General features: G+C 36.7%; 8 protein-coding genes and 1 non-coding gene across 12 annotated transcripts; 5 read left to right on the plus strand and 4 right to left on the minus strand.

Moving 5' to 3' along the window:
- Positions 1 to 792: 792 nt before the first annotated feature.
- On the plus strand, positions 793 to 2,348 carry LOC107048636 (ras suppressor protein 1). The gene is made up of 4 exons (XM_015271915.1): positions 793 to 996; positions 1,307 to 1,478; positions 1,576 to 2,025; positions 2,115 to 2,348. The coding sequence occupies exons 1-4, from the start codon at positions 834 to 836 to the stop codon at positions 2,197 to 2,199; spliced, it is 870 nt and encodes a 289-aa protein (XP_015127401.1). The 5' UTR covers positions 793 to 833; the 3' UTR covers positions 2,200 to 2,348.
- Positions 2,349 to 2,418: 70 nt separating this feature from the next.
- On the minus strand, positions 2,419 to 5,048 carry LOC107048639 (nuclear envelope integral membrane protein 1). Of its 2 annotated transcripts, XM_015271919.2 has the most exons (8): positions 4,806 to 5,046; positions 4,447 to 4,556; positions 4,136 to 4,358; positions 3,873 to 4,039; positions 3,594 to 3,809; positions 3,098 to 3,222; positions 2,779 to 2,940; positions 2,419 to 2,711 (listed from the first exon to the last, which is right to left on the minus strand). In XM_015271919.2, the coding sequence occupies exons 1-8, from the start codon at positions 4,891 to 4,893 to the stop codon at positions 2,579 to 2,581; spliced, it is 1,224 nt and encodes a 407-aa protein (XP_015127405.1). In that variant the 5' UTR covers positions 4,894 to 5,046; the 3' UTR covers positions 2,419 to 2,578. The 2 variants fall into 2 exon arrangements, with proteins under 2 accessions (XP_015127405.1, XP_015127406.1); XM_015271920.2 differs by lacking the exon at positions 2,779 to 2,940 and having other exon boundaries at positions 4,806 to 5,048.
- LOC107048638 (tubulin epsilon chain) lies at positions 4,965 to 6,967 on the plus strand. Of its 2 annotated transcripts, XM_015271917.2 has the most exons (5): positions 4,965 to 5,340; positions 5,420 to 5,976; positions 6,077 to 6,223; positions 6,306 to 6,455; positions 6,549 to 6,967. In XM_015271917.2, exons 1-5 carry the CDS (start codon positions 5,080 to 5,082, stop codon positions 6,868 to 6,870), a joined length of 1,437 nt encoding a protein of 478 aa, XP_015127403.1. In that variant the 5' UTR covers positions 4,965 to 5,079; the 3' UTR covers positions 6,871 to 6,967. The 2 variants fall into 2 exon arrangements, with proteins under 2 accessions (XP_015127403.1, XP_015127404.1); XM_015271918.2 differs by lacking the exon at positions 6,077 to 6,223.
- LOC107048640 (charged multivesicular body protein 5) lies at positions 6,848 to 8,301 on the minus strand. Its single transcript, XM_015271921.2, has 3 exons — positions 7,997 to 8,301; positions 7,375 to 7,920; positions 6,848 to 7,200 (listed from the first exon to the last, which is right to left on the minus strand). The coding sequence occupies exons 1-3, from the start codon at positions 8,063 to 8,065 to the stop codon at positions 7,150 to 7,152; spliced, it is 666 nt and encodes a 221-aa protein (XP_015127407.1). The 5' UTR covers positions 8,066 to 8,301; the 3' UTR covers positions 6,848 to 7,149.
- A 15-nt stretch (positions 8,302 to 8,316) lies between these two features.
- LOC107048637 (glutamate dehydrogenase, mitochondrial) lies at positions 8,317 to 13,027 on the plus strand. The gene is made up of 6 exons (XM_015271916.2): positions 8,317 to 8,987; positions 10,609 to 10,809; positions 10,895 to 11,442; positions 11,523 to 11,733; positions 11,844 to 11,998; positions 12,158 to 13,027. The coding sequence occupies exons 1-6, from the start codon at positions 8,579 to 8,581 to the stop codon at positions 12,272 to 12,274; spliced, it is 1,641 nt and encodes a 546-aa protein (XP_015127402.1). The 5' UTR covers positions 8,317 to 8,578; the 3' UTR covers positions 12,275 to 13,027.
- Positions 13,028 to 13,431: 404 nt separating this feature from the next.
- Positions 13,432 to 13,503, plus strand: Trnap-cgg. Its single transcript has one exon. It is a non-coding gene; the product is annotated as a tRNA-Pro (tRNA).
- Positions 13,504 to 13,616: 113 nt separating this feature from the next.
- On the plus strand, positions 13,617 to 14,866 carry LOC107048583 (signal recognition particle 19 kDa protein). The gene is made up of 2 exons (XM_015271810.2): positions 13,617 to 13,793; positions 14,155 to 14,866. Exons 1-2 carry the CDS (start codon positions 13,747 to 13,749, stop codon positions 14,549 to 14,551), a joined length of 444 nt encoding a protein of 147 aa, XP_015127296.1. The 5' UTR covers positions 13,617 to 13,746; the 3' UTR covers positions 14,552 to 14,866.
- Positions 14,743 to 16,705, minus strand: LOC107048581. Of its 2 annotated transcripts, none has more exons than XM_015271809.2 (5): positions 16,630 to 16,705; positions 16,431 to 16,559; positions 16,214 to 16,336; positions 15,602 to 16,092; positions 14,743 to 15,468 (listed from the first exon to the last, which is right to left on the minus strand). In XM_015271809.2, exons 1-5 carry the CDS (start codon positions 16,670 to 16,672, stop codon positions 14,863 to 14,865), a joined length of 1,392 nt encoding a protein of 463 aa, XP_015127295.1. In that variant the 5' UTR covers positions 16,673 to 16,705; the 3' UTR covers positions 14,743 to 14,862. The 2 variants fall into 2 exon arrangements, with proteins under 2 accessions (XP_015127295.1, XP_015127294.1); XM_015271808.2 differs by having other exon boundaries at positions 16,431 to 16,565; positions 16,630 to 16,694.
- Positions 16,706 to 17,438: 733 nt separating this feature from the next.
- LOC107048604 lies at positions 17,439 to 18,401 on the minus strand. The gene is made up of 2 exons (XM_015271844.1): positions 18,068 to 18,401; positions 17,439 to 17,994 (listed from the first exon to the last, which is right to left on the minus strand). Exons 1-2 carry the CDS (start codon positions 18,338 to 18,340, stop codon positions 17,653 to 17,655), a joined length of 615 nt encoding a protein of 204 aa, XP_015127330.1. The 5' UTR covers positions 18,341 to 18,401; the 3' UTR covers positions 17,439 to 17,652.
- Between the last annotated feature and the right edge of the window lie 1,535 nt (positions 18,402 to 19,936).

Below are 19,936 nucleotides of genomic sequence, written 5' to 3' on the forward strand. Positions count from 1 at the left end.
GTAGTCTAACACTCACTTACACACTTTTCTGGAAAACTTTCCGATAATGTTCACTATTAATCGCAACAAATTCATCGTGATAATAATCAAAGGAGATGTCACAACATTTCAGTCAACAGGGTTGGAATAATTTCATCATTTCAAATGTCGTTTAGACTCGCCAACTCTATGAGACAAAGGGCATGTCCACAATTAACCAATAAACAATGAAAAAACAAAAAACCACTCTACAATAACGATCATCAGCCTTTGTTGTTATCCCTCTCAGGTACAAATTCATGAGACTTATCCGAATATTCACCATTAAATAGCTCAATTCCTGGTGGTAATATTCATAAAACACATCATAACATTCAAGTCAAGAGTATTTGGACAATTTCATTGTTAAAATGTTGTTTTGGGGTCTGTTTTTGTTGCACTCGTTGGACTCGTCGACTAACCGACTCTCTCAGACAAAGGCGACTGCGCGCGCAGCCCCTACTCTCCCCACCATCTTGAATGGTATGTGGCGCGCGCGGCCAGTTAAACTCGATTCAAGCATTTTGGCGCCATCTCCCAGTAGATTAAAAAAGATTCAGAGCGGAATACATATGTGTATTATCCGTGGGTATATTATATTGTGATTATTTTATTTATATTATTTATATATATATATATATATATATATATATATATATATATCATATAATAATGGCTGTAGCTGGTAGCTGGAGGAGCTATAGAGATGATTACAACAGTTGTATACAACATATGTACAACGCTAGCACCTCGTGGAAGGGGCATTACGATTATTTAAAGAGTCTGACGTGTGTTGTTTATAAAGTGCGCGCGCAATGAGCCAAGCCCAGGCCCCCCAGGCCTCAGTGTCTTGTATTCCTGCTACCACCAAGATGTCAAAAGTTAAGAAGATCCTCGATGAGGCCCGGGAAGTGCAAAATCCCGAGCTTGATCTCGCCGACAAGGGTATAAACACCTTCGAGGAAATGCCGGGATTGCGTGAGTAACATGTCAGATTCGCCGCCGCCACCGCCGCCACCGTCGGATTTGGTGTATGAGATTTGTGCTTTGAGGATTGTCCAAATTTGGTAGCTAGCAGAAATCCCCATTTGGAGGCGTGGTTACACATGCCTTTTCAAATTAAATTAAACACTAGACACATCCAATCAATTCAAAGATAAGACATACACCGGCAGTAGGCTATAGTATAAATAATTTTCTCAAAATATTGACAAACTGTGGTAATGTTAATTGCCAAATTATTTTATGGTTCATGACTCTCTTCACTGTATTTTGTATTTATTTTCAGTGAATATGTTGAACATAACTCGATTGACACTGAGTCACAATAAAATTCAAACAGTCCCCCCAGGACTCGCAAATCTAGTCAACTTGGAGATTCTCAATCTATTCAATAATCACATCACTGAACTGCCCATTTCACTGTCTCAAATGCCAAAATTGAGAATTTTAAATGTTGGGTAAGTCGAACCAACGATGAAGAATATTCTATAAATTCTTAAATTAAAAAAAAAAAAAAAAAAAAAATAGATTCTGCCAATGCATGTACTGCTTCAGAATGAATCGACTAGATGCCCTTCCCCGAGGCTTCGGCGCCTTTCCAGTCCTCGAAGTCCTAGACCTCACCTACAATAATTTAAGCGAGAAGAATCTCCCGGGTAATTTCTTCATGATGGAGACCCTGCGTGCGCTGTACCTGGCGGACAACGACTTTGAGTATCTGCCTGGGGAAATTGGTCAATTGAAAAACCTCCAGATTATGGTTCTAAGGGAAAACGACCTGATTGAATTGCCCAGAGAAATGGGGGAATTGTCACGACTTCGGGAGCTGCACATCCAGGGGAATCGTTTGACTGTTCTCCCACCAGAATTGGGAAATTTGGATCTTGTGAGCAATAAAGCTGTATTCAGAATGGAATTTAATCCGTGGGTTACGCCCATTGGGGATCAGTTGCAGGTGGGCATTTCCCACGTTATGGACTACATAAGATCTGAAACGTATAAATAGTAAGTAAAGATTATTTCTCTTGCGGCGAAAAAATCTTTTTTTTTTGTTCTGCTTTATTAATTTTTTTTTTTTTTTTCAATTTTTTCAGTGTTTACGATCGCCATCAAAAAGCCAAACCTCCACCACCAGCAATGGAGAACGACAAGAGCAAGAAAATCTCTCGAATGCGTTGAAAAGATGATATGAAATTGATAATTTTAAAGACTAATAACCCCATTAACATCTAATGAAAATCTCACTGCCATTTATATTGTTCATCTAAGAGAATTATTATATTTATAAAATAATAGCATTGATTTTTATAACACTAATATTACTATATGCATATTAATATTAATATTAATAGCTAATGAATTATATGTATTGAAATAAATAATACCGACTGTCACAAATGATTTTATTCTCAAAATCTCTCCTCTCCAGAATAAAGAAAATATAATTCGTAATAAGACAGAATGAAACATGGCAAAGTTATATACAAAATGAGTTGATAAGCTGTATGACAGCACAATGATTGAATTGATTTATAATTTCAGTTCAGTGTAGTTCATTTCAGTAGTCGTCCTCGTCCTCGTCCTCATCCTCAGTATATTCACACTCCTCGATGAGTCTCGTGAGTTCTACATCGTGATCGTAGCTCTCATTGGGAGAAAGATGGGGTGACCCCTCGATAAACTGCGCGAACCTGCAAAAACCACGAATTATGGGTTTCTGCGATTAATTTGGATTTCGTCAAGTCATATAATAACCACCTTATGGGATCTTTTAATTTCAATACTGTTTTCCAGGGGCTACATTCTGGACTCGAGCAAAATTCCTTCAACTCTCCTAGTGCTTTTCTAGTTTCTTTAATACCCTGTTGTCTGTATTCGTCTTCTGTTAGTAATCTTGGACGCTCGGGAAACATTGATTTCCTGATTGAATTATAATTTAAGTATGATCTCTGTATCAATGCCTGACTGAATGAAATTTTGAAAGAAAAAAAAGGAAAAAAGAAAGAAAAAAGCATAAAAATTAAACTATAAGAAAAAATAGAAGAATACATGTAGTAGGATTACATGTCCAACTTACCAGTAGACTTTTCCCTTTTGGAAGGCAACAATTGGAAAATTATAGAGAACAATTATGACAACACAAATGGCCATGGAAGCTTCATGAAAGTAGCTGCTAAAATATATCATCAGTAGTCCTGAGCCCTGAAGAATAATAAATTGAATAATCATTCAGAGTTTATAGGATATATGAGAATGTAGAGCGGTAAAGGGTGATAAGTCGATAAATCGTCATTTTACAGGAGAGTGCCTCAAAAAACTATATTTGCAGGTTCCGGTCTGAATTTTCTATATAGCTAATTACTGATTTATATGGTTATTTACTCTTTACTCGAAAATTTTTTCACATCGTAGTAAGTTTCTCTAACACTCAACTCGCAGGATCATAGTTAAGAATGAAATTCAGGGCTTATTCCGTTTTTCACTTGAATAAAAATATAGTTAAAATGATTTTTGGAAAAGAACCGACTTACCCTTTATCGCTTGGCTAATAATTTTATCGTCAATATCTATACCTGGAGGAACCACTGGATGATGTTTTTTGTTCTTGTGTTAGTTACCGGTCCAATTCGATAACAAATGATAAAACTGATGAGGGAAGTTGCCAGTACATACCACAGAATGTAATCTCTGTATTGTAAAAGAATTATTTGGCCGTTCTCCCAGAGGATGTTTGCCAGCCAAGTACTTAGGGTCCAGCCACTGGCAATCATCAGGTACATTGTTTTTCCCTGTTATTATAAATGATTAATTCCAATTGATTTTTCTTGGCAATTAATGGAATGTTGACTTACCCTTCCAAATAATTTACTGACGAACCAAATAAGAATGAGTACAGAAAAAGCATCTCCTAGAGTAATTCCAGTGATGTAATAAAATAATGAATTTCTGCTGAGTTTTGGAGCTGACCAGAAAAGAAAAATTCCCCCAACTGTTAGGGCTAGTCTCCAGATATCAATGCCTTAAAAAACGAGTGAATAAATTGGCATTTAATTGAAAGGTAGCAGAGAGGCAGAGAGGTCTTGTAATAGTCGATGATCAAGGAATTGAGACTGACTTGTTAATGTCATCGACATCTTGTAATGATAATTATTGGCTGGAGGTGTGTAGATACCAATGCAAATATCCTCAAAGGGATTAATCTTCATCTGTTTACTCCTCTTTGTACCAAACCAATTGAACCTCCAAGAACGCTGGCTGAGGTCGTGTTTCTCCACGACCTCAGGGGGACTTTTACCATCGTAGAGATCGTAAGTATCCAAGTCAGTGTGTAAACTCAACTGCAAAACTTTATGGATGAGCAGAAATAATGTCATGCTGACCAAGTTATTTAGAGTTTGTAGAGTAACGGAAAAATCGTGGCAATACCGTGAGAGTTCTCCACAGGTGAATGAGGTATCTTGATTTTGCATTGTGACAAAATATTCGTAATCCAGGTTTTGTATTTTCTACAGAGTCTCCAGGTTCCAAATAATGCACTAAACACCGAAAAAAAAACAAAAATAGTTATTAAATTATCAATTTTATATATAGCTATATGCAAGAATTTATTTATTTATTTATACATAAAAGTATACAACTGCGAAATTATTTGATGGACAATTACAATTCATCATATTGAAAATAATCAACCAATTTCTGTTACTAAATGAAAAATAAGAAATAAATTTTTTTTTTTTTTTTTTTTTCAAATAATTGTAAAATATAGGTTAGGCACTTCAACTTACAGGAATTAGCTCCCGCTATTTGAGCAAGAGTATGATGAAAAACAATAATCAACAAAATTCCATTGACCGTCGGCTTAAATTCCCCCATACTATTGTTCAATAGACTCCACTTTGAAAACTATTAATCCCTTTGGTGAATAGTGACGACTGCTCCGCCGAAAAAAGCGTACGCGCGCACGTGCATCAGCTGCAATCAGCTGTTAGCAAAAATAGCGGGAAGGATATTTAGTCAGCCCTTGGCAGAATGTGCCACTAGCCGAAAGCTTTAAAAAAAATGAGTCAATTCGTCTGCGTCCAAGTGGGACAATGTGGAAATCAGATAGGAAGTGCATTCTGGCCTCTGGTACTCCACGAATATGGAATAGAGACGACCAGTGGTGGAGTAAATCAATTAAAAATACAAAAAGATTATGAGAAAAATGTTGACGATCTTTCTGAGGCTTTCAACAGCTTCTTTCATGTTGCTGAGACTTCAAGAAAATTTTCATTCTCTAAACTATCAGATTTGACAGCTGATGGCAGTGTTAAAGCTCGGGTAATTTTATCAAATTATTATTCTTATTATTAAATGTTGCCATGCAAAACACTAATTTCCATTTAATAATTTCTAATAGGCAATTCTCATCGATATGGAAGACAGTGTGGTCTCGAGATACAGACATGGCCACTTGAAAAATCTCTTTGATGAAACTTGCACAGTAACAAATTACCCTGGTTCTGGCAACAATTGGGCAGAGGGTTATTACAGTCATGGTCGAGCTTATGAGAAAAAAATCATGGAGACATTGAGGAGAAACGCTGAACGATGTGACAGTCTCCATGGGTTCCTCCTCATGCATTCTCTGGGGGGAGGAACTGGCTCAGGACTGGGCACGGCTACTCTCAAACTCCTAGTCGATGAGTATCCTCATGTAGAGAGGTTTGTGTCTTGTGTTTATCCTGCACAGAACCAGGATGTCGTCACTGCGCCTTACAATGTTCTCCTAGCTACAAGGGAATTAATCGAATATGCTACTTGCGTTTTTCCTGCTGATAATGGGGCCTTGTTTGATATTTGTCGTTGGCAGGAAAGGGGGAGGGATAATCAGGACCAGGCGAGGTACAATAATACAGCTAGTCCCTTTCAGGATATCAATAGTGTTATTGTAAATATGTTGCTTCATTTGACGAGGTAATTGCAATTTTTCTTTACGTTTAGTTTACTTTTCATCGTGACGAAAAAATAATGGCCATACGGAATAGTAAATTAAATGAAAAAATTCCATTTGCAGTGGAGCAAGATTTCCTGGACATTTAAATGCAGATATGAACGATTTAGCCACAAATTTAGTGCCTTATCCTCATCTTCATTACATTTTCAGTAGTATCTCTCCCATATCTATGACAGCATCGACTATTCCATTGGCTCAGAGTAATAAGTAATAACTGTCAAAAACATGATATATTGTCTCCAATTAACAATTTCCTTGTGATTATAGTGATGATTTTCTAAGATTACAGAAACATTGATGAATTATTCACCAATGTTTGGTCGAGATCTCACCAGTTGATTAAATTTGATCCACTGCAACCAAAAGCTATGATAATTGGAGCTGCTCACATTGCCAGAGGCAATTGTTCGATGGATGATATGAGAAGAAATATAAAAAGGTTGGAAAATAATCCATAGTCAACTGATAACTGTATAATAATGGCAGAGTGAAATTTCTGCTAAACTGAAATCATGATCATGTTTCATTTCAGATTTCAGACTAAAGTAAAATTCACTCCTTGGAGTAAAGAAACAATGAAAATTGGATTGTGCTCAGTGCCACCAGCAGCTCACCCAGCCTCTCTCCTCTGCCTCATAAACTCTTCAGCAATGCGTTTCATGTTCCAAAGTCTGATAACTCAATTCGACAAACTATACAAAAAACGAGCTCACGTGCACCATTATCTCCAGGTGAATGGCTTCGAAGAGGAGAATTTTCTCACCTCTCGAGAATTTCTCTCCTCAGTCTACGATAAATACAAACAACTCGACAATGAAAAACAAATCAACATTCCAAGGCTCAAAGTGCTGTGACTTGTGCTATTCACCTCCATTTTCGCCGATAATACATGTTGTTTTTCATAATAATAACATTAAAAAATCATTGTAAGAATAAAACGGATGCACTTAATTCCCTTGGTCTTTCACCTTGGTCACCTCGTAATTTACGTGTCGTTAATAAAAAAATTTACTTTACGTTATTTTAATATATTAAAGCGTTTTGATTGCAGACCCCTCTGGGACTTGTTTGGAGATGTACATAAACATGAATGGCTGCATTTATTATTGTTTTCGTTTTTCAAGTTTTATTTATTATGTGGCTGGGATCTGTGGCAAGCCAAATTCATCCACCAAAACTCCATCCTGAAAGAAATAAAAGTAAATTAAAATTCACAATTCAATTTAATTCAATTCAATAATTGAGATGCTATGAATTATCATGAGGGAAAAAATTGGCAGTTTGTTATTTCAGTGGAAATGGAAATGGATCGTCGATAAAAAATATATATTTTTTGGCAAATGATGATGATTGTTCACCTTGTTCCGGACAGAACTAGCCCCAGGTTCCTTATCAGGAGCATTAGGTGCAGTGATGGCATCATCAAGATACGAAGTATCAGTATCAAGAGCCAAATCATCACCAAGCGCATCAAGTTCTGCCTCAAGCTCATCATCATCAATTTCTGGCATCCCATAGCTCCTCCCCAACGCCTCCTGCACCTCGTCCGCCTGATCTAGCATATCAGCCAAGTCGTCCTGCATATCATCAATATGATCAATGTTGATGTTCTTGAACTCCTTCTGCATCTGTTTGACACCATCCTTCATCGCAGCCATTGTGATCTGGGTGTCCTTGAGGGTCTGGGTGGCGTAGTTGGTTTGCTCCATATTGAAAGCCTGCTGTCTCAGGCTCTCCACCTGTCCCTCATACATCTTACGTTGTTTCAGCACCCTCATCGCTTTAGCCTTGACTGCATTCTTGGCCGGACCATCACGCATCTTTGCTAGCTGATCTTTGTACTTTTTTAATTCAGCATCGAGACGTTGTACCTTTTTTTCTGCTGTGTCTGCACGTCCATCAACCTGATTTAAAAAAGAATTAAAAATGTGCAAAAACAACACAGCTCGCCTAACCTATTAACACTGAAAATTCTCTTACCCCAGCAATGACATCAGTGAGACTGGGACCAGGTTCCTTGGCTTTAGCACGTCCAAACAGTCTATTCATCTTTTCAAAATGCACTGGTCACTGATGTTACCAAGAGTTTTAATCTCGTGAAACGTCAAACTGAACGACAGTTGCTCGCAGTTGCTTCAACAATACCAATAATAATAATAATAATAATAATAATAATACATAATAATTATAATAATAAAAATCTCCTTCTCTCTATATATACGCCTGCGCAATTCATTGGATGTAAGGCTCTGCTTTACCGACGCTGCTCTACCTATACTATATCTAACCAACAAGTCGAAGCTTCACGACGAGAGGAGTGAGTGAAGCCAGCCAGCCAGCCCCCCCGTTAATATCGTCATCATCATTACAATCACCGACACCGAGGTGTCTTGGTTCGTACAGTGTGTAGCGTGCAGCGTTCAGCGTGCAGTGTGCAGTGTGAGGATCTTCTGTACAAAAGGAAAGAGAGAGAGGTGAAGGTGTCGAATTTTTATAATTGAATTAAAAAGAGTTAAGTAGCGCGTTGAGGGAATCGAGACAAATCAAGAGAAATCGAGAAACATGTTCCACCTGAATAAATTGTCACTAAAGCCGGTGGCTGATATGCCTGGAGTGTTGGCGCGTGCCGTTCCAGCGGCCCTACAGGCCCGTACTTACGCCGATCATCAGATTCCCGATCGTCTCAAGGACATTCCAAACGCCGAAAATCCAAAATTTTTCAACATGATTGAGTACTTCTTCCATCGTTCCTGTCAAATTGCTGAGGACAAACTCGTCGAGGAAATTGGAAGACGATCAAAAATGACCATCGAGGAGAGGAGGAAGAAGGTCAAAGGAATTCTTATGATGATGGAGCCCTGCGATCACATTCTAGAAACTACTTTCCCCTTGAAACGGGACTCGGGGGATTATGAGATGATTACGGGCTACAGGGCACAGCATTCCACTCATCGCACCCCATGCAAAGGAGGTGAGTTTTCACTTATTTATCACTTTTTTCATCAACTAACATTTTTCTAAAAATCAGTCTAAAGGTGAAATGATGTTTGAAATAATAATCTCATCCTGAGACAATGAAATAGAAGATTGTTCCATACGATAAATGATGATAACCAGCTCACTACGTTTGTCTCCCCTACTATTCGTCAATCTATCAAGCTCGCGTTATCAGGAAATGTTTTAATTCTTATCGACAATCCATTCCCCATGAGAGAATAGAAAATTATTTCTCAAAAACATTGACATGATATTTGTGAAATAAAGCCAGAGCAACAGACGTCTCATTTATTTATTTATTCAAATGGAAAGACTCGAATTATCCTGACACTTGTATATAAATACAATCTTGGCAGTTATCGATGACTGCCAGATGCTCACCGATTTAACCCCGATCAACTTGGGGTCTTGTGACAGTATTTCAACAATGCGAGGCATTATATTCTCTACAGCAGTACGTGCTTTTCGTTTTGGTTTTGTGGATTTTTTTAAAACTGAAGGCTGCGGCGTCCCACGAGTCTTCTATTCCAATTTTTATGAGTTTTGTGATGAACAAGTGGTTTTTTTTTCTTTTTTACATCATCATGTTTGAGGCCAATTGGATTCATTTAAATCTATTGGACTACTGCTTAGAGCCACAATTTATTTGAAATGTTGTTTCTACTCAGATGAATTTGATTGATTCAGATGAAGTAACACCTTGTTGTTGTTATTGCATTCTATGCAAGAATTTTGATGAATATTTGTGAAAATGGAGCCCAAACATTTTTCATTTTCATTTTCTCTGAGTTGAGTCAACCTTTAATAGAAATTCCATCGTTCCAAGAAAACGATCTAATGAGGTCATGCAGGAGTGAGAAGCTGTCGGGGTTAAGCTCACTTATGTACAGCAGCTTCATTCAAACGGGTCACTCGTCGTAATGGTACGAGGAATTTTAAAAATAGACGGCAGGCTTGTCCTAGTGATTCGTAGGCCGAGTAAACACATTTCACCTCACTAGGTGTCACGTGGAAGGCATTTTTCTCTCCGTTTTCAATGTTGAGAGAGAGAGAGAGAGAGAGAGAGAGAGAGAGAGAGAGAGAGAGAGAGAGAGAGAGTGTTTCGTGTGCTTCGTTGATTAGAACTTCTGAATTCACATGTGTCTCTTGTCAAGTTTAGGTTTTCTTATCAATTTTCACTCCAATGTCATTAGGTCATGATAAAATAATGTTGCAAAAGAGTACCGGCGTACCGTGCTGTTTAAGCACAACTGGCATTGACCAATGGCTAATTTATAGATACTGACGAAGCGAAATAAGATATTTTTATTCATTAATTTTTAAGGAAAGAAATTTTTTTTTGAAATTTTAATTTGATACAGCGATTTGCAGAGTCTGCAGTGTCGATATCATACACACACACACACACACACTGCAGGAGGTTTAATAAACTCCGTTGATAGCCCTTGACTCACCCTGTGTATGTGTATATAATTTGCACACTAGGCCTTGACATTGTATCAATCAATTATTTAAACAGGTTCCCACGAAAAAATCAAATGACATTGGGACAATTAAACTGGTAAATACCTGTTATATTTCACGCAACATTTCAGGTATTCGTTTCTCGATGGATGTTAGTAGAGACGAAGTCAAGGCACTTTCAGCTCTGATGACCTTCAAGTGTGCCTGTGTCGATGTGCCATTTGGTGGTGCCAAGGCGGGAATTAAAATCGATCCTAAAAAATACTCTGAACATGAACTCGAAAAGATAACTCGTAGATTTACATTGGAATTGGCTAAGAAAGGATTCATTGGTAAGGACAAACAAGATATTTTCAATTTTTCAACATTGTTTTAATTAATGTCGAATTAGAATGGAAAAAACATTTTCATCCTCAGGACCTGGTGTTGACGTACCAGCCCCAGACATGGGCACAGGAGAACGTGAAATGTCTTGGATCGCAGACACCTTCGCCAAGACAATTGGCCACCTCGACATCAATGCTCACGCCTGTGTAACAGGAAAGCCCATAAACCAGGGTGGAATTCACGGTCGTATCTCAGCAACAGGTCGAGGTGTCTTCCACGGTCTCGAGAACTTCATCAACGAAGCCAATTACATGAGCATGATCGGAACAACCCCAGGTTGGGGTGGCAAGACCTTCATCGTCCAGGGTTTCGGTAATGTGGGACTCCACTCGATGCGTTATCTACATCGTGCTGGGGCCACTTGCATCGGTGTCATTGAGCACGATGGCTCGATCTACAATCCAGAGGGCATTGACCCCAAGGCTCTGGAGGACTACAGACTCGATAATGGAACAATAGTGGGATTTCCTGGGGCTCAGCCTTATGAGGGGGAGAATCTCATGTTCGAGCCTTGTGATATCTTTATTCCTGCTGCCATTGAGAAGGTTATCAACAAGGATAATGCCGGACGTATTCAGGTAAATTATCTGAAAAATTTGTCAAAATTTTTCATTTTCTCACTGAAATTTATTCATTTTTTCTCATTATCGGATGGTAGGCTAAAATAATTGCCGAGGCTGCCAACGGCCCAACCACCCCAGCCGCCGACAAAATTCTCATAGAGCGCAACATTCTCGTAATACCTGATCTCTACATAAACGCCGGTGGTGTTACAGTCTCCTTCTTCGAGTGGCTCAAGAACCTCAATCACGTATCCTACGGTAGACTCACATTCAAGTACGAGAGAGAATCCAATTATCACTTGCTGGGTGAGTTTGGCCATCTATAATTCATCATAGGATCAAATGATTTTTCAATCTAGCCATTGCATAATGCATAATGGCTATTTATTTATTTATTTATTTATTTATCATTACAGAGTCTGTCCAGGAGTCACTTGAGCGCAGATTTGGACGTGTCGGGGGGAGGATTCCTGTCACGCCATCTGAGGCATTCAATAAGAAAATTGCTGGTGCTTCCGAAAAAGATATTGTTCATTCCGGTCTTGATTATACTATGGAACGATCTGCTAGGGTATGAATAAATAATTAACTAATGAGGTTGCCCCTTCATTACAATTATTTTCTCTGTCATTTTCTTTTATTCAAAAGATTATAAGAGATATTTTTTCTCAACTCATATCATTAATGAAAGAATTTGTTTTTTGTATCTCAATCATTTTTTTTTATGCAGGCTATCATGAAGACTGCCATGAAGTTCAACCTTGGTCTTGACCTGAGGACAGCTGCCTACGTAAATTCGGTCGAGAAAATTTTCACAACATACTCTGAGGCTGGTCTTGCATTCTAAGAACCCAGTCACGATAGAATAGAAAAAAAAAAGAAACAAAAATTACAAATCACGGGTCACAGAGTGTCAGCCAGTATTCAAATATTTTCATCGACTCTATTGTTCAAATGATAAGAAAAAAAAAACATAACGAAGCCAATCTTTACAATTGCAAGAATGACAGATAAAAAGAGAAATTTAATTATTCTTTATTTCTCATTAATCGTTTTTCCAATTGTGATGGGCATCGAAAATTGTTGAAAGAATAATTATAATAATAATAATGAGAGTGCTCAGTAGACTCGATATTTACCACTAGTTGGCAACAAACATGTCACGCAGCATCGATAGTCAATGCAATACCACAGTAACGTGTTACTTAATTTACAAAAAAAAAAAAAGGTGCAACACCAAGCAATGTCAGTGAATCAAAATATCCACATGCACAGAGACTGTTGCAATTAATGCGCGGAATTTTTTTATGTCAATTTTTATCGATATCGCAAAGTTTTTCATTGAAATGTATAAACTCGATGATAGCATTTACACGCTGAATTGAATTTTAGATTAAACAATCATTGAGTCGTGATTCAATTGACAGTAATTTGTGAATCTTAACTTACGAATTATGATTCATCCGATATGACTGTACTTTCTACTGATATTGAATGCAAAATGTATTATATGAGTGACATTTACAGTTGTACTGATGTTAATACTCCGAAAGCAACATTTTAATATTAAAAGATAAGCTCACTTGCGTCAGAATGGTTATTTTTTTAATTCAGTTTTTTCATACCTTTCATTCCCAAAAATATTTTTTTTGTTCTTTTTATTTTTTTCTTCTTGGATGGAAATGATTCTATACATATACATTCAGGAGGGTGACAGACGAGAATTTCTCAGCTTAATTATGAAATTCTTTGCAGTTTTAATTATCAACAAGTGTACCGAAAATTTCAGCTAAACATCCTTAACAGTGTAGTCATTTATTCATTGCTAATTTATGATAATTTCGACATTATTTTAATTTGATTAAATTGAAAATGATTTCATTGATAAACACATTGAAAATATTAAAATATTTTAATCGAATAAATTTCTCAAATAATTGTATTTTACATATTTAATAGAATCATTAATATCTTTACCAGTAAATTTTTCAATAGCGCTCATAAGGCTCGTTGGTCTAGGGGTATGATTCTCGCTTCGGGTGCGAGAGGTCCCGGGTTCAAATCCCGGACGAGCCCGTTGAAATTCATTTTTTGTTTCAACTTTTAAATTCAATCAATTCGATTAAAATATAGCAAACTCAACAGCATTTTTAAAAATAATAAATTTGTTCCGTTCTACTCGAACATTTGTGTTTTTTATTTTTCACGTAGGTTCTTGATCTACTCCGTTTTGAATAGTTTCAGCAGAGTACAATGTGACACGTCTCTGTTTTTATCTCGATATACATACCTACACAATACACGAAACGTCAAGAAAACATGGCGCTCGCCTGGAACGACTCAAAAAAGCATAGTGATAGAGAAAGGTAATTACTAAACATTAAATAATTCAATTTATCATTCTGATAAATTGATGAATAATAACATCATTATGTACAGTTTTTTTTCCATTTTTGTTCAATTCCCCCCGGTCACTTTTACATCTATGACACTGATGTGTCCTGTTCTAACCTCTTCATTATCTGTAAAAACATTTCATTTTTCGCCTGTCGCTTGACAACGAATAAAAGTCATCTTCTCTTAACTGATAGGACAATATTACAAGAAATAATTTTTTCAATTCAAGTGTTTTATAAAATTTTCAATTTCCGAGAAGCGTAATTAAACAAAAAAAAAATCACAGTGAAAATAAATATCCATTGAATTTTCGACATTTATTAATTTTAGATGGGTCTGCATCTACCCAATCTACCTAAACAGCAAAAAAACCCGTGCAGAAGGTAGAAAGCTCACGAAATCAAAATGCATTGAAAATCCAACCCACCAAGAGATTCGTGATGTTCTCACAGCAGCAGGTCTCAACGTTGGTGTTGAGAACAAACTCCACCCAAGGGAACGTAGCAAAGAGCTCTTGTTCAGAGGACGTATCCGTGTCCAGCTGAAGGATGACGATGGTAAGCCAATGAAGCCAGAGTTCCCGACCAGGGATTCCCTCCTGCTCTACTTGGGTAATACAATCCCCAACTTGAAGACGAGACAGGGAAAGCAAAATTCTGCTGAGCAGACCACTCACCAGCCATCAACCTACTCCTCGAAGAAGGCTAAAGGAAAGGGCAGGAGATGAGATATCTATGAAAAGAATTGTATCAAGAGAACTCAACTGTCCTTCCTGTTTCATCGGTGGTAAATAGAGAGGAGATATTATAATAATATAAATTTATAAAGCATCTCTTGGATTTATGTATTAAAGTATCGCGGAAATCCACTCTTTTTTTTTAATTCAACTGGAGAGGGTAGGAAAAAAAACACAGTTGCAACATTTCTCTTTCACAATTCATTCAATTAAATGATACAAAATACACAACAGTTATCATGAAAATAATATCAAAATGATCATATTAAAAAAATACAAAAATCATATTAATTGTTACAAGTTCAAGCAGACTTGCTCTCAACAATTTTCTTCAATTCCCTCTTCCTCTGGCGTCCATTGACATTGGGTCTAGTTTCCCTGAGAGGTCTCTCACTCGTTTCATCTCTCCTCAATTTTTCATTTTTTTCCAACTGTTCATTTCCAATTTCTCCTATTTTCTCCAAGTGTTCCATCTCATCCATTTTTTGAATTTTCGGTATTCCTTCGACAAGTGTCTCAATAGCTGGAGACATCCTAGCAGCTCTCTGTTTATTACATTCAGTTTTCTTCGGAGATCCTAGGACAGATTCCTGAAACTTGTTGTGTCCAGGGCAGAATTTTGGGGCTGGTGCCCCCAGTTTGGACTCCTCTGGTGGGTAGATAACCCTCGGAATACTTAAATTCACCTCAGGCCTGTCCAAATGTCGTTGTATCGCTTCCAGGATTGCATTTTGGTGCACAAGCGTTTGTTGGAGGAAAGTTAACAGTTCATTAGACAGTGGAGCAGCTACCCTAGGTTGGGGACTGTATCCAGGCTGGACGACTATAGGTCTTGGAGCTGCTAGCATCTGGGGTCTTTCTTTTATCATTTGAATTGGAGGGATATATGACTTATGTGCTGCACTCACCTATTTAACGAAAAAAAAAAAAAAAAAAAAAAAACTGATGACTAGTAGTTTTTCTGGTTAAATCACTCATTACTGGGATGAATTTATATTGCAAAAAAAAATCAACTTGTTCGCTTTGCAATTGTATACTCACGATATTTTCCGTTGGTTCCTCCATCTGTGAAGCACCAAGAATAGGATGGCGAAGATGAGATTGAAGAGGAGAAATCAATGAATAATGAAGGGGAGAATGAAGAGGAGAAAGAAGAGAATAATGAAGAGGCGAATGAAGAGGAGAATGCAAATACAGTGGAGGATGAACAGGATTAATCTTCAATGGCAAAGATTGAGGCCACCCATGTGGATGAGGAATTCGTAAAGACTGCTGTCTATGTAATATATGTGGGTAGTTGTAGGGTAGCGTTGATAGGAGTGGTGCACCGACGATACTGTCTGAGGCTGAATAGTGAGCATTAGAGTTTGGAGAGAAAGATAGCTGAGAATCTGGGTATTCCACTGGCTCCGGTTGGGTCTGAGTTTGGACATTTGGCGCACTCACCGCATTATCGGTGTCACATTGAGGTTGAACCATTGGGGATCCAAGGACACCTTTCATGTAGTAGTTTGCTATGCGCTGAGCATCACCTGAAAAAGAAAAAAAAAACAAATACAAATTCTCCATTAATTTTCAAAGTTCCTTTTATTGTCATTTGATGACAACAATAATGGAGTTGAAAGTATTGATAATAATTTTTTTTTTAATTACTTGTTCTAATATGGTGCGTCCTCAAGTTACACCTGGCAGGTCTCTCTGCAGTAGCAGCTTCACAGTCCATAAAATCCATTCCCAAATCATCAGCCTGTCTCTTAATCCTCGTCATACATTCGCCTGATGATGAATGAAGAAAAATTTCGAAAGATCCAGATATAATGACAAGGTCAAATAGGATAATTAAATTATTCTCGGATAATTTTTTTTTTACCCTGCTCATCATTTCCATCAGGAACGTAGCACTCGCAGCGCCCATCAACGAACGATCCTGTCCCCTGACAGCTGTTGCAGAGGTCCAGACACGTTTGCGCATCATTGGCATTCAAAATTTCAGCGTAAACTGAAATTGATTAATTTCAAAATTTATTAGCATATATACAAAATTTATTAACCACACATTTATTATTCACCTGCAGTGAAGATCACTGCCAATAACATTAACTTCAGCACCATGGATATTACGGTGATTTCGGCAATGAATACAATAAAACTGATATTCGGCGAATTCAACTGGTGAATTTATACACTTTTGCATTTTGCTGATGATGAATTTTTCGTGGAGCACGTTAATTCGTTGGTATTTTGTAATGTCGTAATTGTGGTAAACTTTTGTGAAAGAAGGTCATTTCAACTTAATTAATTACTTTTTTTTTCCCAATGTTTTGCAATTAATATTGCAAATTATTATTATTATTATTATTATTATTATTATATAAATGACAAAAAATATATTACTTTTCTTATTCCAAAATATATGAGAATAATATGGGAACATTATTTCATTTTGAAAGAGCATTATTAATTATTCATAATTTTTCCGAGCTTTTAATGACTCAATACTCATTTATTGAATAATACTGTTTAAATGATTATTCTCCTTACATTGTGCATTAATAAATTAATTCATCATATATTGCAAAATATTTTTAGCGTATAGTTTTACCGTTAAAAATCACTGCTAAAACAATAAAATAATTTGTGATAAATAGTTGTTTGGGTGTTTGGCTAATGAATTGGATCGCGTCGAGTGGTAAAATAGGACAAGTTGAGGTGAATTCAGGGATAATCCGATTTTGAAAAATCGAGAGAGACAACTCTGTAAATGTTTGTAGAGATCATTTTAGTATAGGAAGCACAAAGGTATATTTAAAAATAAAATTTTAACAATTTTTTCTTTATTTGCAAAAAATTTAAAGATATTTATAAAAAATTGGTAGTTTCGTTATTTAATCCTATCACCTATCACATTGATTTTTGATGAATATTTTTGAAAAACAATGGCATATATTGAAATTATCATGGACTTTGAAAAGAGGATATTTTAAAATTATTTTATTCATTTTTATTCATATAAATTAAGCACAAGCACCGCTCGTAGCCATCATGAAAAAAATTCCAACAGGCCAAAACAGAACACCTCCGTTTATTTGCATCTAAAATTTCCGAATTAATTTCTCCAACAGCTTATAACACTCCTCCCTATATTTACGATCAATGACGTAAGCTTTCTTTCTAAAACTATCAAATAGTCTCTTCTCGACGAAGATAATTTTCTCACTAGTCTCGAGATTGTTGAATACCCAGGTTCTCAGTTGTGCAAGTTTTCTTGCCAATTTCTTGGGATTATCTTTGCAAGAATTCTCCAACATCAATATTTCTCTGTGTATCTTTCGCTGCATCTCACCAAGCAAATCCACACGCCTCGTGAATTTCCTTATGTCCTTGTACGACTCACTGTACTCCCTTCGCATTTTGTCTCTCACTTCATTTGAAATCTGAAGAATAAACAGAAAGAGATAAAATTCATTTCAAACATTTCTGCTATTTATTCTTCATTTCGTTTCATACCTTGATCACTCCCCGATTAATTTTCTCCCTATAAACAGGACTTGTCTCAATGAATTCCTTGAGAATCGTGTCCCGTTGTATCCTGTGCTCTGAAATCCACTGATTGACCTTCTCATTGATTCTCTTATTATCGTAATCCATCAGAAAGGTCTCCTCATTGTTTATATTGTCGTCGACGCGAGCCAGAATTTCACAACTCCAGTGCAACACACGATCACGTTCCTCCATTAAGTCTTCCCAAGTTTTGGGCATACGACCCACGAGTTGACCCATTTAGCTATCAATAAATTTATATTTAGTAACTCAATTAAAGTATTACTCCAGAATAAAATGAAGGGAGGGATTATCGTCAGAAATGGGAGTAATCCTATGATCAGAATTATCTGATGAGATAGCTGGTGAGATTTTCATTTTCAGACAGTTTATTTTTCACCATGAAAATGACGAGATATTTTCTTCGGATGTTTTTTCATTAAACCATTAAATATTTTTTCATTAAACATTTATAATTATTTTAATGATTGCAAAAAAGTCTACGAATTTTCCTTTATTAGACCGATGAATTTTGAATAAAAAAATATATATTTTCACGGCGCTAAGATTTTAAATAGGCTTTTTTGCAAAAATTTTGTCAATGCTCAGAAAAATAATTAACTGATTTAAACATTTTTAATTAATCAATTGTGTTTTCATATTTTGAAAGAAATTGGATCTTGAGATTGTACTCCAAATGATGTTCTTTCAAAAAATATTCGCAAAATGTCTGAATTTTTTTGAGTATTTATCAAAATTTCCACTTAATATTTCTTTTCCCTTTTTGCTTTTTTTGTAGGCAATTACCTTCTCATAAAAAAATCCTTTGCCATTTTTCTCTAAATAGACTAGCTATTCAGATATGTGCAAAAAAGTCGACGAATTTGGATTATTTAAGACGATGACTTTGCAATAAAAAATATAATCCCACGTAGCTATGATTTTGAAAAGTTTCTAGCCCAAAATATTGTGGGAATATTAAAGAAAAATTAGTGTGAAATCATCGCAATAATTATCTAGAATAAACTACAAATTTAATAATAGTCATTTATAAAGATTTTCCCATAAAAATGATGATTATTCGAAAATAATAAAAGAATTGGGGGATCTCAAGTTTTTACGCAAAGAATTTTGAACCGGCCCTCTCGCGGCACTCGCGCATACTATCACCGCGCATATCCAAGATGGCTACAGACCCACTGATTCATCATGGCGGCCGGCCACTGGCAGAGGATGGAGCTTTTGGCGTTCGTCCGCGGATTTTCGGTGGGAAAAGGGATTAAACCGGGAAAATACTTATTAATCGTGCAATAATCAGTTAATATTGAGTACCGGGAATGATTTTATCAATAAATCAGACTTTATTAGTGCATAGTATTAAGTCCAGACCTGTAAAAAGTGCAATGGTATATTTCGCCATTGCGCAACTCACACAACACATTCATCATGGCGGCTGGCCATTGGGGGAGAATGGATGTTTGGCGTTTGTCTGCGGATTTTCGGTGAGAAAGAGCATTAAACCCGGGAAATTAGTATTAATAGTGCAATAATCAGTTAATATTGATGGCAGGCAGTGATTTTATCAAGTAATCAGACTTTATTAGGGCATATTATGAAGCCTACACCTCTAAAAAATGGAATGCCAAATTTCGCTATTGCGCAACTCCTCCGCGCACATTCAACATGGCGGCGGGTCATTGGCAGAGGATGGAGGTTTTGGCGTTCGTCAACGGATTTTCGGTGAGAAAGGGGATTAAACCGGGGAAATAATTATTAATAATACAATAATCAGCTAACATTCATGGCAAGAAATGATTTTATCAAAAAATCAGACTT

The sequence above is a fragment of the Diachasma alloeum genome, unplaced genomic scaffold (assembly GCF_001412515.2).
Source record: "Diachasma alloeum isolate Michigan unplaced genomic scaffold, Dall2.0 Dall_scaffold_00195, whole genome shotgun sequence".
NCBI classification, from domain to species: domain Eukaryota; kingdom Metazoa; phylum Arthropoda; class Insecta; order Hymenoptera; family Braconidae; genus Diachasma; species Diachasma alloeum.

Coding starts and splice junctions, on each gene's coding strand:
- LOC107048636 (XM_015271915.1), top strand. CDS start 834: ATGAGCCAAGCCCAGGCCCCCCAGGCCTCAGTGTCTTGTATTCCTGCT. Junction 997..1,306: donor CGAGGAAATGCCGGGATTGC/GTGAGTAACATG, acceptor ATTTATTTTCAG/TGAATATGTTGAACATAACT. Junction 1,479..1,575: donor TTGAGAATTTTAAATGTTGG/GTAAGTCGAACC, acceptor GTACTGCTTCAG/AATGAATCGACTAGATGCCC.
- LOC107048639 (XM_015271919.2), bottom strand. CDS start 4,893: ATGGGGGAATTTAAGCCGACGGTCAATGGAATTTTGTTGATTATTGTT. Junction 4,557..4,805: donor AATAGCGGGAGCTAATTCCT/GTAAGTTGAAGT, acceptor TTCGGTGTTTAG/TGCATTATTTGGAACCTGGA. Junction 4,040..4,135: donor GATGTCGATGACATTAACAA/GTCAGTCTCAAT, acceptor TCGTTTTTTAAG/GCATTGATATCTGGAGACTA.
- LOC107048638 (XM_015271917.2), top strand. CDS start 5,080: ATGAGTCAATTCGTCTGCGTCCAAGTGGGACAATGTGGAAATCAGATA. Junction 5,341..5,419: donor ATGGCAGTGTTAAAGCTCGG/GTAATTTTATCA, acceptor AATTTCTAATAG/GCAATTCTCATCGATATGGA. Junction 6,224..6,305: donor CCATTGGCTCAGAGTAATAA/GTAATAACTGTC, acceptor CTAAGATTACAG/AAACATTGATGAATTATTCA.
- LOC107048640 (XM_015271921.2), bottom strand. CDS start 8,065: ATGAATAGACTGTTTGGACGTGCTAAAGCCAAGGAACCTGGTCCCAGT. Junction 7,921..7,996: donor TCACTGATGTCATTGCTGGG/GTAAGAGAATTT, acceptor TTTTTAAATCAG/GTTGATGGACGTGCAGACAC. Junction 7,201..7,374: donor CTAGTTCTGTCCGGAACAAG/GTGAACAATCAT, acceptor TATTTCTTTCAG/GATGGAGTTTTGGTGGATGA.
- LOC107048637 (XM_015271916.2), top strand. CDS start 8,579: ATGTTCCACCTGAATAAATTGTCACTAAAGCCGGTGGCTGATATGCCT. Junction 10,810..10,894: donor GGCTAAGAAAGGATTCATTG/GTAAGGACAAAC, acceptor TTTCATCCTCAG/GACCTGGTGTTGACGTACCA. Junction 11,443..11,522: donor ATAATGCCGGACGTATTCAG/GTAAATTATCTG, acceptor ATCGGATGGTAG/GCTAAAATAATTGCCGAGGC.
- LOC107048583 (XM_015271810.2), top strand. CDS start 13,747: ATGGCGCTCGCCTGGAACGACTCAAAAAAGCATAGTGATAGAGAAAG. Junction 13,794..14,154: donor AAGCATAGTGATAGAGAAAG/GTAATTACTAAA, acceptor TATTAATTTTAG/ATGGGTCTGCATCTACCCAA.
- LOC107048581 (XM_015271808.2), bottom strand. CDS start 16,672: ATGGTGCTGAAGTTAATGTTATTGGCAGTGATCTTCACTGCAG. Junction 16,566..16,629: donor GGCAGTGATCTTCACTGCAG/GTGAATAATAAA, acceptor GAAATTAATCAA/TTTCAGTTTACGCTGAAATT. Junction 16,337..16,430: donor TGATGGAAATGATGAGCAGG/GTAAAAAAAAAA, acceptor ATTCATCATCAG/GCGAATGTATGACGAGGATT.
- LOC107048604 (XM_015271844.1), bottom strand. CDS start 18,340: ATGGGTCAACTCGTGGGTCGTATGCCCAAAACTTGGGAAGACTTAATG. Junction 17,995..18,067: donor TTAATCGGGGAGTGATCAAG/GTATGAAACGAA, acceptor TTTATTCTTCAG/ATTTCAAATGAAGTGAGAGA.